The sequence below is a fragment of the Zootermopsis nevadensis genome, unplaced genomic scaffold (assembly GCF_977971745.1).
Source record: "Zootermopsis nevadensis isolate Lab colony 2312 unplaced genomic scaffold, Znev_1.0 Znev_ptg000015l, whole genome shotgun sequence".
In the NCBI taxonomy this organism is placed as follows: Eukaryota; Metazoa; Arthropoda; class Insecta; order Blattodea; family Termopsidae; genus Zootermopsis; species Zootermopsis nevadensis.
In genome coordinates this window covers 733,015-747,951 of record NW_028259147.1, presented here as the reverse complement: position 1 = coordinate 747,951, position 14,937 = coordinate 733,015, and the positions used below count along the sequence as shown (strand labels likewise).

At 38.6% G+C, this 14,937-nt stretch overlaps 1 protein-coding gene across 2 annotated transcripts in view; it reads left to right on the top strand.

Moving 5' to 3' along the window:
- Positions 1–14,937, top strand: part of sdk (sidekick cell adhesion molecule) — a 61,946-nt gene that overhangs the window by 34,716 nt on the left and 12,293 nt on the right. The window contains exons 3-22 of one of the 2 annotated variants that reach the window (XM_087348974.1): positions 554–730; positions 1,441–1,657; positions 1,992–2,165; positions 2,442–2,650; positions 2,970–3,120; positions 3,786–3,913; positions 6,591–6,710; positions 7,499–7,654; positions 8,008–8,134; positions 8,222–8,523; positions 9,504–9,689; positions 9,771–9,949; positions 10,119–10,245; positions 10,547–10,678; positions 10,838–11,032; positions 11,983–12,179; positions 12,644–12,853; positions 13,119–13,373; positions 13,643–13,883; positions 14,221–14,372. In XM_087348974.1, coding sequence (XP_087205100.1) covers positions 554–730; positions 1,441–1,657; positions 1,992–2,165; positions 2,442–2,650; positions 2,970–3,120; positions 3,786–3,913; positions 6,591–6,710; positions 7,499–7,654; positions 8,008–8,134; positions 8,222–8,523; positions 9,504–9,689; positions 9,771–9,949; positions 10,119–10,245; positions 10,547–10,678; positions 10,838–11,032; positions 11,983–12,179; positions 12,644–12,853; positions 13,119–13,373; positions 13,643–13,883; positions 14,221–14,372 — 3,635 coding nt within the window. The remainder of the gene's footprint in view (positions 1–553; positions 731–1,440; positions 1,658–1,991; positions 2,166–2,441; positions 2,651–2,969; positions 3,121–3,785; positions 3,914–6,590; positions 6,711–7,498; positions 7,655–8,007; positions 8,135–8,221; positions 8,524–9,503; positions 9,690–9,770; positions 9,950–10,118; positions 10,246–10,546; positions 10,679–10,837; positions 11,033–11,982; positions 12,180–12,643; positions 12,854–13,118; positions 13,374–13,642; positions 13,884–14,220; positions 14,373–14,937) is intronic. The other variant, XM_087348975.1, reaches the window with a different exon arrangement.

Sequence of the window (14,937 nt, the reverse complement as noted above, 5' to 3'; positions counted from 1 at the left end):
CTCTGAAACGTTGGTTAACATCGACGAGACTACACAGCGCAACAACCCAGAAGACAGAAATCTTCATACTCATCGCCCTGATGATGGAGGCAGTATGACCTCTGAAACGTTGGTTAACATCGACCAGACTACACAGCGCATCAACCCAGAAGACAGAAATCTTTATACTCATCGCCCTGATGATGGAGGCAGTATGACCTCTGAAACGTTGGTTAACATCGACCAGACTACACAGCGCAACAACCCAGAAGACAGAAATCTTCAACCTTTAAGTGAACTTCCACCAATTTACTTTCTGGAAGATGAGCCGTTTTGATTCTAAACGTGAGAACCTGAAATCTCACCTGGAATATTTATGTCACAAAACTTGATATCATAATTTTCTGCAGACGAAGCTTTCAGTGTGCCAACTATTTACGTTCATGCGCATGAAAGCTATTTTGATGTGCTCGGATGGTGTGCGCTTGAAACTTGATAGAATTATTTGACATCGCTGTTTGACTACAGCGTTCTGAATTTGTTGTGTGTATTAAGAGTCGTGATCTTGTTTTAGGCTACCCTGAACCCAGATACCAGTGGCTGAAGGATGGAGTCGCTTTAGGGGAATTTTCTTCTGAACATTTCTATAGAATTCACACGACACAGCGTGGGGATACCGGCAGTTACCAGTGTGTCGCCCGAAATGATGTAGGATCCATCTTTAGTAAAAAGATTGCAGTGTCTGTCGCATGTACGTATACACTAAAACTTTATTTCCCAGACTTTCGTAAGAGTGGTTAACCGTATATTTTTTTTTTTAAGTGCACGAGTGAAATTGTAAAAACGAGACTGACACATCTCTCGCTGAACTTCAGAATGTGATAAAATGTGTCTTGACGAAGTAACATTAGTGGAAACAACTGATTGGATCATTTTGCTTTGTGAGATCTTGAATTTGTTAGACCTTGTTAGGATAATTAGAATGTTTATGTTATTTTGTGTAGTTTAAGTAATGATGAGTACAGTTCCATGATCTTGTTTGGTTCGATGATTTTAGCTTAAAAAAATAACAGAACCGTGGAGAAAACTGCATTATGTGTACGCTTCTGCATGTTATTACAATGCCTAGGTCAAGGCTGCAGAAGGCTTGTGTTAGATGAGAGATAGAAGCAGAGTCGTAGTTATGGAACCTGATGAGGAGAGACGTAGATGTAGGAAAGGATTATATTAAAATGGATTTTAGAGTTGGCAGTCGGTACCATCCTATAGGAGGTTATGTGGTTCCCAGAGCCAGTCTGGATGCAGAGGTTAGAAGGAAAATTCTTAGCCCCTGCCAGGGTTCGGTCTTCGGTTGTCCAGTCTGTGGTTAGACACTGTATTAAATGAACTACTCCGGCTGGATGCTCATTCTATTTCTTATGCGGAATTTGGTTACCATTGCCGACAGTACGTTTGTTACAGATATGGGAACATTTGAAGATGCGACTGAACGAAAAGTCAGCGTGACGTCAGGGCAGGCAGCAGTGTTGGATCTGCCGGTTATCGAAAGCCATCCTGCGCCTTTAGTGACTTGGTTGACGGATGGAGGGACACAGTTATACGGTCGCAAATATGCTGTCACGGCAGATAATCAGCTTGTTATTCTGGATGCGAGCGATTCTGACCAAAAAGCATACAGGTGAATAAAAGTGTGAAATAAGAAAATGTTGAGAAATTTTTGCAAATAGACATGACCTTGAAGTTATCTCAGAAGTGATACAGCCACACGTGTGTCGAATGTAAATTATCAACATTTAAATGCTAAACGATTTATTTTATTCATTTCTTCATTAATATGAGCTGAAATTGGAATGGGTTATACCTGAATAGTTATCTAACTTCATGGTGTATGGTCTTCCTTGAAAAATCTTATTGTATTTCCTACAAAATTATATTCAGTCGAGTGTTAATTACTGAGTAGCATTTTGCAAACTTACTCGGGGGAATAAAAATTGTGTTTCTCATTCGTATAGGGCACAAGCAGTTAACCCGCACATTGGAAGAGAAGAGTACAGCGCTTTCATAAGACTGACTGTGACGGGAGATGGGCCGGCAGAAATTGCACCTGAGATCGTCGTGAAACCGAAAGACATGCACATCGTAAAAGGAGAAGCTGCTGTTGATTTGCAGTGCTTAGCTAATGCCAGGTATGTCGGTATGTCCGTAGAGCACAGTTATAAAATATTTTGACTCGGACCGAGCACTTGCCAGTTTTCACTGTACAAATATGCTGATGTTTACAATAGAGACAGCTGTTCATCCTGTGAACCATAATTGGTCGTAGACTTTCCTCACTTTTACTATTACCGCAAAGTTAAGGTGTATCGGTGTCATAAATCTTCAAGGTGGTAGATTTTACGTGATTTATGTTTTGCATTATTAACGGTTAAAATTCTCACTGTGTTTGTTATGCCTTATATCAGGCCACTTCATGAACTGGAGATGCTCTGGCTAAAGGATGGCATTTTGGTAGAAAATTCTGGCATTCCGTATGTCTTTAAGGATCCGTGGAACAGGACATTATCACTAGTCGGTGCTAAACTGACCCATACGGGCCAGTATACTTGCCAGGTGCGACTACGCAGCGGCGGATTCCCGACTGTATCAGCGAGTGCAACTGTCACTGTTTCAGGTTAGTGAGTTATGGTTGCAATACTGTAAGAGGTTCGGTGAGCGTGTCGTATCAAAAGAAACACAGTCCATCTTCATGCATTGTAATGCTGTATACTGCTGTGCCACTGATCACATTATAACTCGTGATCAGTAGACGAGACTTCTGGGTCAATTTGTTCCTCCACTCCGAGATTAAGACTAGAAATTATGTGTGGGAGTAACTTAGAGTTTTGAAAAACATTGTATTTAAAGAAATTGATTGGAAAGATTTGAAGCAAGCGCTACATAATTTTAATTTAATCTTTCACCGAAAAAATGTGTCCGTCGTTCAATTTCAGAGAAACCTTCATTTGCAAGCAGTACGAGGCCTGAAACTTTGGGTGAATACGGGACCGTAGTGACCCTGCCTTGTGAGGCTGTGGGTGTTCCGAGTCCCAACATCGTGTGGTTCCGCAATACGGAGAGAGTTGAGACTATTCCTGGCAACAGGTGAATAATTACTGTTTTTATTGAAGAATTGCGTTACGTACGGAGATCACCATTTAAGCCTTAATGTTGGTCTCGTGGTGTAAGTCGCAGGTAAGAAATACCGTCTTATGTGCTACAGGCAGAACTCTTTTTAAGTCTTGAAAAGTTTCTGCTGACAATTGATATGTCGAGGGGCATCATTTTATGAGTATTTGATTTTTTTTACAGTGCTCTCAACATTATTATCGAAATACTTTATGGATATTGATATTTCTTTAGTATAAATGCTTATAGTTTTGCATTTTAATGTGTTCCGTGCATTATGTGAATACGCTTAACAGATAAAGGGACGTTGTTTATTCATATCTGAAACTAAAAAAAAATATTTATCAGCTGAATACATTTTAAGTAATAATTAATGTAAATAACAAATGGAATTTGATAAAGAAAATAATTGAGTAACCTGTGAACCTGTTTGCAATAAGAGGTTTGTAGAATTTTTAATAAATCGGCGTGAAATTGCAGTAAATCGTCATGTGTTACGCAGCAGCTGTGGGTTGATAAGAAAGGCTGAATATGCCCCATGTATAAATATCAAGCGGTAATTTCATTTCCTATTTAAGAACACTTTGAATGAAGTAGTTTCAGATCTAAGTACACGAATGTGATGAGATTTCATGTTTCAGATATTCGGTTGTTGAAGATGGTTCGCTGGTTATTAAGAAGCTGAGGATGGAAGATTCAGGAATGTTTCAGTGTCTCGCAGCTAATGAGGCAGGCGAAGATTCGATCTACACATGGCTAAAAGTTAAAAGTAAGTAATAAAATATATGAGTAAGTAAAGTAAAGTAAAGTTTGTCCCACTATACGCCATGTAGGCGTTTGGGGTGAGTGGAGGTATAGCTCCTCTCTTCCTTGACCTCGGCACTAGATGGGGGTGAGTGGTCAGCATCACGCCCCGGCCGGCTTTACCCCCGGGAAAGGACCCCGGTACCCATTGTAGAGGAGGCTGGGTGGAAATATATGAGTACTTTGGATAAATAGAATCATGGTCTTACTCAGTCTGTAAAATAAAATTATGAGTATTCCCAGTGCTGGTGGTTACATAATTTAATAGACAAATGTATATAAAATCTTAGCTGTATAATCATTGATTTTTAAAAAAATTGTTTTCCAAAATTTCATATGTTTACATGTTGCAGCCTGAAATAGTCACAGACCGTGCCTTAGCCGGTGGATCGTTTCTGTTCTGTGCCTCACAATTTTCTTTATTTTAATTTGCCACAAATTGTATTGTGTGTTCTGTAGAAATCTTGGTCACCATAAGCTCGCTTTCATGCCAGGGCTTTGCGCAGAATGTCATTGAAGTGTTCTGTAACAAATTCCTCCTTATGCTGTTTAGTATAAAGCATTGGTGGCCTTCATTTTATTTTTTTATTTTAGCAAAACCTGTATGATGTATTATTCTGAGCACAGCTTTATTTTTGTTGTCATAGTAACACATTTATTAAATCAGCATCTTTTTTAATCAAGCCATCTCAACATATCTTAAAATGTTTCATTTAGTATTATGAGCGAGCGAGTATAAGACTGGATGTCCTAGTCTTCGCTGCTTCGACCAGCAGTGTTTTTCGTACTGTTAAGTTGTTATGTCATATACAGTGTCTGGTATTTAAATAGATTCTGTCTGTTGATCTGTAGAATAATCAACGCAGTGTTCTACATGATGTGCTTGTTTGGTTTGTTTAAGAGTTATTTGAAAATTTTACAACTCGTTTATGTTTCTCTTGGCTCGTAACAGAGGGCCATAGCAGAAGTACGCGTGGGGTCGCACCTAATATTGTGCGTGTGCGGCAATCAGATCTCCATTCTAGACCGTTTGGGCCGTATGGCAGCGGGCGTAAGATTTGAAATTATTTCTGATGCATTTTGGGTAGCTTAGTATTCACCATCACCACACTGAAACACGTACTTGCTTAAGCTTGTTTGGTGTGAATTTAGCCCTGCACGGTTGAATAGTCTAGTGTAGCACCTAGGGACGGTTGTCCGCATTTGAGACATCAGCTTGGAGTTAGCCACTTGCATCAAGTATGAGAAATAGTTGACTATATTCCATTCTAAATATTCACGGTCGAACTACGTATTGCATTTGTTATACAATGGTCGTTGAAACAATAGTTTACCGAGGTTTTAATTTGAATTCAAATGGATTAACTGTCAGTTATTACAATTCAAATAATTAAACCGAAAGATGTTGCTGATATTGTGCATCAAATTATTGCATAGATCATTAAATAACTGTTTTTAAACAATATTTTGCCAAGACTTCAGTCATTTAAAATGGATTAAATGACTGTTAACATTTCAAACAATTAGGAAACAATATGTTTGTGATATTTGGGTTCTCCTTTACTGAGAATACCTGTGACAATTTTATTTCTTTAATCTTGTTTGTGGTATAAATATCACTTATTATATTATTTACCCACACGCAGTACAGAAAAAATCATATTTAAGTCGTGAGTTAACTTTAATTCACGATAAAATTAGAGAAAATCGTCGTAACATTGTCCGCCTTTCTGAAGATTTTGTGAATGGGATACAGTCATGTATCTTCTCATGTATTAGTGTGCATGTATAAAAGTCAACAAATTTTTGATAGAATGTTTAGTTTAGTTACGTTTTACGATTGCTGGAACTTGTAATTACGGTGAGTATTTATTCTTTTATGATCTATATTTGTAAGTAATCTCATGTTCCGAGTCTCTGTACTTCTTTTGCCATCAAAAGTTAGGTTAAAACATTTAGAGTCAAGTCTTCATTTAATATCAAAATGTTATTTGAAAGAGATGATGATTTTTTTATTTAACCATCAAAGTTTTGATTTTACAATAGCCGTATTATTATTGTTGTATCCACGCCTTTGAAAGTCAAATATTCTGTAATGAAATTAAACCTGTTTTTCATTAGTTAACTTCAAAGTCCAGTGCATTTTGCAAAGGAAGTAAAGCAGATTAATTCAAAGATTTTTACAGGAAATTTTTATATGTAATTCTTGCATGTCTACCGCAGGATAGCGCTGAGTAACTTTAGAAGTTAATATTTTGTTTACAGTTCCACAGTAAAATCTCATCTGCATATCTGTTATGAATGATATAAAACATTTTGAAGTATTTCAGATAATTTAATCAATCTCATTTTCTTAGGTATAAATGGTGATGATACTAGTGGAATTTAATTTCAGTCAGGGACGTAGTTCAGATTTATCACATCTTTGTCAGTTTTGCCTCCAGCAACCCCACTGGAATAATTACATTGTGAATTTCTGTTTTTGTCCAGAAGGAGACTCGTCATTAACACTTTCTCTATGTTATGTTTATGCTGCAAAGAAAGATTTTTAGAACGCCGTTCAATAAAATTCAGGCTAAGAAATTTATGTTTTTGCGATAAAATTGTTATTAAATGTAGTAGAAAGTGATGTATGTTTACAGCTGCTGTTCCGATAATGGAAACACCCCCACAAAATGTGACGGTGCTGGACGGGAAGGATGCGACCATAAGTTGTCGAGCTGCCGGGGCACCTACTCCCAATATCACTTGGATTTATCAAGGTACGCCTGCTTTGACATAAGTTATTAGACATATCAGCCGATTAAAATTTTTAATAAATTAATCGGTACGAATTGTTATGAAGAAACATTACCTTCTCTACTTTTACACGAACATAACCATTTTGTTTGTTATCCAGATCTAGTTGTGAGACAACTTAGAATGAGACTAACTCGTTGAATTTCTGAATTTACATTTACATAATTTATGCTGTGAACCACAGAAGACAAAAATAAGAGAAACGTAAACATTTTATAAAGTTACATAGTCAAAGTCAAGGCAACTTATGACGCAGTTTGTGTGCTGGAAGGGTAGGATGTCTGTTGATATGTGGAAGCTTTGCCGATATTAAACGTAACTTTTCCCGTAAGATGTTACAAGTTACAGCTTTGTTTTTTTTTAAGTTACACTGACTTGTGGTTAGCGCTGTTATGTTAAGTTGAAGCGTGTAAGTAGATTTAAGAATATGACATTAGTAGTAAATTATTATTTACTGGTACTAAATCAGAGGGTGAATGTAAGGACAAAAATTAGTCTAAAAATTTTAATTGAATTGAAAAATTATATCTGTATTTATTTATGGAGAAAATGAGTTTCTGTGGTTAGAATATGGAAACAAAGAACGGAAGAGTAGCCTCAGATTCACGTGATAAAGTTATTTCTGTTTGTCTACATCAGTCTTTGAAGAACGTGCACTTGGTATGCCATTTACTTACGTGCGCGTGTGTAGCCGTTTACATAAGTAGTGCAGGTGTCCTGAGGAGACAGCCCGTGGGGTTTCTTTTTTCAGATAACAAAGCAGTCGAGGCATCAGGGCGTCTGCAGGTGCTGGATCCAGGTGATCTTCTGATTGCCGCAGTGAAGGAGAGTGATGCCGGTCTCTACACATGTGTTCGCGCTAATGAGGCGGGTGACGTGCATGCCTCAGCATACTTGACGGTCTTAGGTGAGGGAAAGGCACGGAATTTGTGACCATCATGCAATATCGACAGTGACTGAGATTCTCATAGGCGGACTTGTATTTGAATTGTTTGGGTTTAGTAAGGTTTCAGATTCTCACAGTTGTGAATATGAAGGTATCTGGCTTCTGCGTTGTAGCAACATGTAGTCTGATTTTGCTGACATTTTGGATGTGCTTGCTACGTCATTGCTCTGTCGATGGATGCAACAAACTCCTCAGAAACATGAGTACGTTTCTACCAGACTATGTTTTGTGACAACGGAGAAGACTGACATTGAGCTTATGCATATAATTTGAAATAAGTCATAAGATATCGTGTTTTGTCTGTTTAACGGCAGTGAGAACGCATATCATCCAACCACCTGTTGATACTCGAGTTTTGTTGGGTCACACAGCAACATTACAGTGTAAAGTATCAAATGATCCGACTGTTCCATTTGACATCACTTGGTATCATAACAATGAGTAAGTAAAGAATATTTAATGTATCGTACGTCAGTTTTATGTTGAATTCCCAAACAGTTACATACTTGATCCGACGTGGATTTTCAGGGCACTGAATACTGGAAACAGTCACCGTATCTCCATCCAGAGCGACGGGACGTTAGAGATTCAGGCCGTGCGTGCGGCTGACGTCGGAGACTACTCCTGTGCTGTCGCGTCCGCCGGTGGAAATGAGACTCGTTCGGCCAGGCTTAGTGTTATCGAGCTTCCATTTTCCCCAGTGAATGTACATGCTACCCGTTTGGAATCTGTGTCTCATAGGACTGTGAATGTGAGCTGGACACCAGGTTTTGACGGCAATAGTCCAACTCTAAAGTTCATTGTGCAGCGCCGAGAGGTGTCTGACCTAGGTAACACATATTTATGTATTTTTTTTCTTCTCTGTTCTATTCACAGAAACATTTATATGGTGCAAAAATAAAGGTAATATTGAATATAGTTGTAGCGCTTGATATTTGTAGACTTGGATGCTCACGGCCCGGAACGTTTTGCATTTACGGAAAATTAGTTATGTGTTGCGTACTCGTAGTAGCGAGAGACAAGTGTAGACAACAAGGAAAATGAGATGGCATACAAACACGCACGTGCTGAAAAATGGGAACATCGATGTTTATTATGTATGAAAAATTTATTTGTCCTAATTTCACTTTATTGTGTTGTTTGTATCACTTCCTCGTTTATTTGAAGTTTAGTGTGCATGTCTGCTAGTAGTAATAGTTGCGAGCCCAGTTTTCAGACTGGATTGAAAACAGTAAAATAAAAATAATTTTTAAGGCATCTTTGTGACAGATTTTACCACAGAACAAAGAGACTCCGTCATATTAATAATGATATATGTTAAATGGTGGTGCAGTTTGAACACTGGCCTTATGCTGTGAGTTTGCATCATTTTTCATGCTTTCGTCGGGTTCACCAACACAGCTTTGTTAATTTAGGAAATAACCCACTTTTTCTGAAGTTTTGGCAGCAAATCCACATCGTATAAACCTGTCACATGATTGCTGCGTAGTCATTTATGTAAACTGTATCCTTTGTACAAGCAACTTCATACGTATGTATGTATATATAAAAGAATTTGGATACCTAAATTTCAGTATTTGTAGAATGTATAAAAAGCACGCTATATTACACATTAACTTTATTAGAACGGAAGGGCTTTGCTTTGGATTCATTTGAAAGAAACCATGGTTACATCAAAAATGAGGAATTCTTGATGTAATAAGTAGGAAAGTACTCTTTTTGTGATTGTTATTTTATGTGAAATATTGGCTGTTAACGACTTCCAGATTTCTACACTGTTGCCAATCACGTGTTTGAATTATGTTGGCAGGCCCTATTGCCGATCCTCTTCCTAACTGGGTGACTGAATTGAGCAATGTGTCTGCTCAACAGCGCTCGGTACTGCTGACCAGTCTGAAGGCAGCTACGTCTTACCAGTTCCGCGTGAGCGCTGTCAACAGCGTTGGCGAAGGCTCGCCGTCAGAACCGAGTAATGCCGTCACCTTGCCGCAAGAAGGTATGGCAGAAATTGCATTGACTTATTTATATTTTAGTTTAAAATGTTTCCATTGTGTCTGAGGTTTTATGTTTGCTTTAGCTCCATCTGGTCCTCCAGTGGGATTTGTTGGGTCGGCAAGATCACCGTCTGAAATCATCACTCAGTGGCAGCCCCCACTGGAAGAACACAGGAATGGTCAGATCTTGGGATATGTCATACGTTACCGTCTCTATGGATACATGGAGAGTCCCTGGACAAGCAGAAATATTACGAATGAGGTACAATACCTTTCTTCACAGATCAGGTCTAAAAGTATTGTATTTGCCGTCCAGGAGTTTGATGAAATAATTTGAGTATGTGAGTTGTAATTAAGAATTATATTGTTCCATATAGAAGAAGCTAAATTATGGGAATGGTAAAACTGAATTCTTTCTTGCATATTTTCAGGCGCAGAGGAACTACTTAATTAAAGAACTGATCACGTGGAAAGACTACGAGGTTCAGATTGCTGCATATAATAAAATGGGCGTTGGAGTCTTCAGTGACGGAGTGAAGATCAAAACTAGGGAAGGAGGTATGTAGGGTTGTGTTGGAAATAGATGAAAAAGTGCCCTGAAATTAAGCGTGAGAACACATACACACACAACGAAGTAATTGTAAGCCTCTTTGTATAATTTGTCATCTGGTTGTACATATTAATTTGTTTTTTTTGCTTCTTCAACTTGTTACATTAAAATAAAGCTGTGTAAATTGAAGATGTTGAACCCAAAAAGATAAAAGTGAATGTCTGGGGCTGGAGTAATGAAAGAGAACAGAATCCGTAGAGCCGTAATGCATCACTGATCTTAGTTGTAATTGTGCCGTCTGTGATCCAGTTCCTGAGGCTCCGCCAGTAAATCTTCGCGCAGAACCACTGAATTCCACAGCAGTGAAAGTCTGGTGGAAACCGCCAGATCCTCAGAAGATTAATGGAATCAACCAAGGATACAAATTACAAGCTTGGAAAGGTATGAGAATCATAGTAATGCACACCCAACACGGGGTACGGTAGTAACTTTAATGTACGTCGTGTTCTGGGAGTTGCCGCAGTAATTATATAGGTTCCGGGGAATACTATAACGAACTCATGATGCACTTATGAGACGATTCATAACGCATTGTCACAGATGATCCAGTGGCCGCAGAGAGAGAGGCACGATCCATGACGGTGCCCCCTAGTCTCCTAGACCCATTAGCGGAGCAGAGTGCGGTTATGGTTGACCTTGAGAAGTTTACTGATTACAATATCACTGTCCTGTGCTTCACTGATCCTGGCGATGGCATACGAAGTCAGCCCGTTGAAGTGAGAACCAATGAGGATGGTAAGATTTTGTTTACAGTGTATTTTAATCATGTATGAAGATTTATATTTTGCTGATATTTGTTGTTGAATTGATTATCAGAATTAAAGGGGAATCAAGGATGCTTCTAGGAGACAGAGAGATAAGATTGTGGGGAATATTTTCACATTCTTAATTCTTCCAATTGGTCTCTACCCCTCAGGCCTTTTCATAAAAATTTTATATGCATTTCTGTTATCTTTCATATATGCTACATGTGTCACTCATCCCAAATAATATTTGGTGAACAATATAAAATATTGCAGTCCTCTTTATGCAAATTTTTCTGTCTTGGTTAAAACACTCTTTATCAGCTCCCTGTTCTCCTACATTATTAGGGTATGTTTGCCCCTTTGAAATTAAAAATCTACTATAAAAATTTGTGATTTGTCGTTGTCGTCAAAAAATGACGTCATCAAACAATATCACGTTATATTTGTTTACTTGGCATTGTTGTACCAACACAACAATGCCGAGTATACAAATGACTTGAGTAAGACACTAAACTAACCCCCGTGAAGGGGGGGTTAGTTGCGTTTTAAACACTTGACCAACCCCCCCGAAGGGAGGTTGGTCAAGTGTTTTAACCCCCCATTCAAGGGGGTTGGTTTTGTTTCTTACTCAAGATTTTAAAACGCAACCAACTCCCCTGAAAGGGGGTGGGTTGCGTTTTAAAAACTTGACTAACCCCCCAAAGGGGGGGTTAGTCAAGTGTTTTAACCCCCCCTTTCGGGAGGGTTGGCTTAGTTTCTTACACATGATTGTAAAACTCAACCAACAAGGGGGAGTTGGTTGCGTTTTAAAAACTTCACCAACCCCCTGAGGAGCTCCGAAAGGAGCGCTCTGCTCTAGTTTAGTAAAAAGTTTCATGGGGGAGGGGGGAAGCAAACACAGTGTATGATTTAATGTGATTTATTTTTCATCGTGTACAGTCCCAGGCAAAGTTGGTAGTCTTCAGTTTGATGATATCAGCGATCGTGCAGTAAAAGTGATATGGAGTGAACCGAAACAGATCAATGGTATTCTGTTGGGCTACCAGCTAACTTACATGGTGAAAGATCAGCCAGAAACACTTAGAGAAGAGAATTTTACGTCTGAGACCCTGAGCGTCATGGTTAATTATCTGCAGGTATGGTAACAGTTATTTGTAGTGCAGATGTTAATTTTTATTGGCCACTTATCAGTGGCTATGATTTAATGCTGTGTAATGAAAACATTTTAAATTGTGCTTTACTGTGTTGTAAGATGTACTGTAGCCTCTACTGTTGTGTCTTTGTGAGAAAGTTTCTCAGCCAGTTTCAACAATTTTTGTTCTGCATCTAAACAAGATGTTGAACTTACTATTTGTACAGATCTTCTTAATATCGTGGTTATGTGAAGCAAATATGGGAGTCTTCTTATTCCTTGTTGCATTTTAGATAGGTTAAGTTTGTGTTTACTGCTCGACATTGAATGTCTGAAGTTTAGTGATCATTACAGATACTGTGATCTGAAATATGTATGGCGTAGGTGGTGCCTGTCTCGTAAGAACAGAACAGAATTAGTATTTTGTGTTTGTCCTAATTTTTATTTATATATCCTGTGCATTTTAAGGCAACGACGCATTACCGGTTTGAGGTCAGCGCTCGAACTGCTGTGGGATTGGGCCCGGCACGTGTAGCCACCATACAGTCAGGCATTGAGCCAGTTCTGCCAAAGCCACCTACTGGCTTAGCTGTAACTAATATTGAAGCGTTTTCTGTCGTTCTGCAATTCACACCTGGCTTTGATGGGAATTCGTCCATTACTAAGTGGATAGTTGAGGTAAAGAATCACTAAGTTTGTACCTGCTACAGATTGTACATTAATTTTAAGATGTTAAAAACCCAGTAGCAAACCTGATGATGTTATTGAAGTGTAGAGTAATGAACTGATATGTAATATTCAATTTATTTGAAGGTAGTTAACCAAAATTATGTTTGAGATCAATGAGAAAACATTTGTATGTACTGAAATAAGTCATAATGATTCCTTAAGGGCTAAGCTATAGTCTGTACTCCCATAATCTTATCTGTCACGATGTTTTCAGGCGCGGACTGCAAGAAATGCGACCTGGGTCCCAGTGTTTGAGGTGTTGGACCCAGATGCCACAACTCTGACTGTCACTGGATTAGTCCCATTTATGCTGTACAAGCTACGGATAATTTCCAACAACGTGGTCGGAGCCTCTTCCCCTTCAGAGCCCACCAAGGAGTTTCAGACCATCCAGGCACCTCCAGCCCATCCCCCATATAACGTTACAGTCCGTGCAATGAGTGCCACTGAACTTCGCGTGAGATGGATTGTAAGTGTACTTAGTGGGCCTTTGCTTGGATATTTAAAAATAAATTTCTCCCTGTGCGTAATCTGAGCGCCACACTGCGAAGATGGATTAGGGGGGCGGTTGTCTTAATCGTGGAACCAGGCGGAAGTGAATGATCACTGATCTTCCAGCATGGATATCCCATTAATATATTTTATTTTTTATGTTTCATAATTGTATTTTGAGTACGTAGTAATGATTGTATGATTATTAAAAATACTTACCTGCAGTCAATTTTTGCTTCATTTCAGCCATTGCAGCAAGTGGAGTGGTTTGGGAACCCTCGAGGGTACAACATCTCGTACCGAGAAGCAGGCGGTTTAGTAAGTGGTGGAAGGTGGCGCAGCGTGACTATAGATGACCATACGGCTAATTCTCACATCTTGGAGAATCTGGAAGAATTTACCCAGTATGAGATTATTACACAGGCATATAATGATGTGGGCAGCTCAAAGTCAAGTCCTGTAGCTCTGGAACGCACACGTGAATTCGGTATGTGAGATTTCATGTCCTCTTGGTGGTGAGTTTAAAGACGATTATCTCCTGGGAAGTTGTACCGTGTACATTTCAGAGGTGCTTATTGCTTCTTCTCTCTCGGTCAGTAAGAAATCACTTGTTTTCGCATAACTTGCATCTGTAAGTGCAAGGGCCCCTCCAAAAATTAATTATCCTGACTTCGCCTGCAAAATGTCGTATTACAAACTGAACCGGAGAAAAGTACCTGCGTTTTAAAAATGCGCTGTGCTGGATTTCATTACAAGTCATGTGTACTCTTTAACTATTTTTTGTGTTTTTACATCTCATGAACACTGTTTTATGTATCTTACAGTTCCATCATTTGGACCAATGGGTGTAGAAGCAAATGCAACTTCTTCTACAACAATTGTAGTGAAATGGGGTGATGTGCCTAGGGAACATCAGAATGGGCAGATTGAAGGGTTCAAAGTCTATTATGGATCTAATCTAAGGTTGCCCTTCCAGGTATGTTGTTTTTTGTATTCATGGGATATGCATAGTTCAGCATCCAGCTTTGTTCTGAGAACAAATAAATATCATTTCCTGAATATTCATTTCTAGTGGGGAAGGCCCATTGAAATTCAGTGGGGAATTATTTGTTTCATATTTGTATGTTTTACGCTCTTTTCTTATTTCTCGCCTTTCTCCATTTTGTACCCCCCCCCTCTTTTCATTCATATTTATTTCCCAACTATTTTAATTTAAATTAGGAAAAATGTAAGCCGCAGTGTCATTTCAGTGTTTACGACACCTGTATTAGAATTGCTTCTAAAACTAACTGAAGCTTTGAATAATATTTTGAATTTTAATCAAATAGAAGAATTGGCTTGCTATTTGCGATACTGAATCTGTACAAGTCACATTCAAAATCACTACCTGCAATTTATTTATTCTTTAGAATATGGAAAGGTATACTCAGCCATTTTTCAAATACATTATATATTTTTTTTTACAGTTTTGAATTCTTTATTACCTCTGATATTTTTTATAGTGTGGATACAAATGTAATTTTTGCAACGCAATCAGCAGT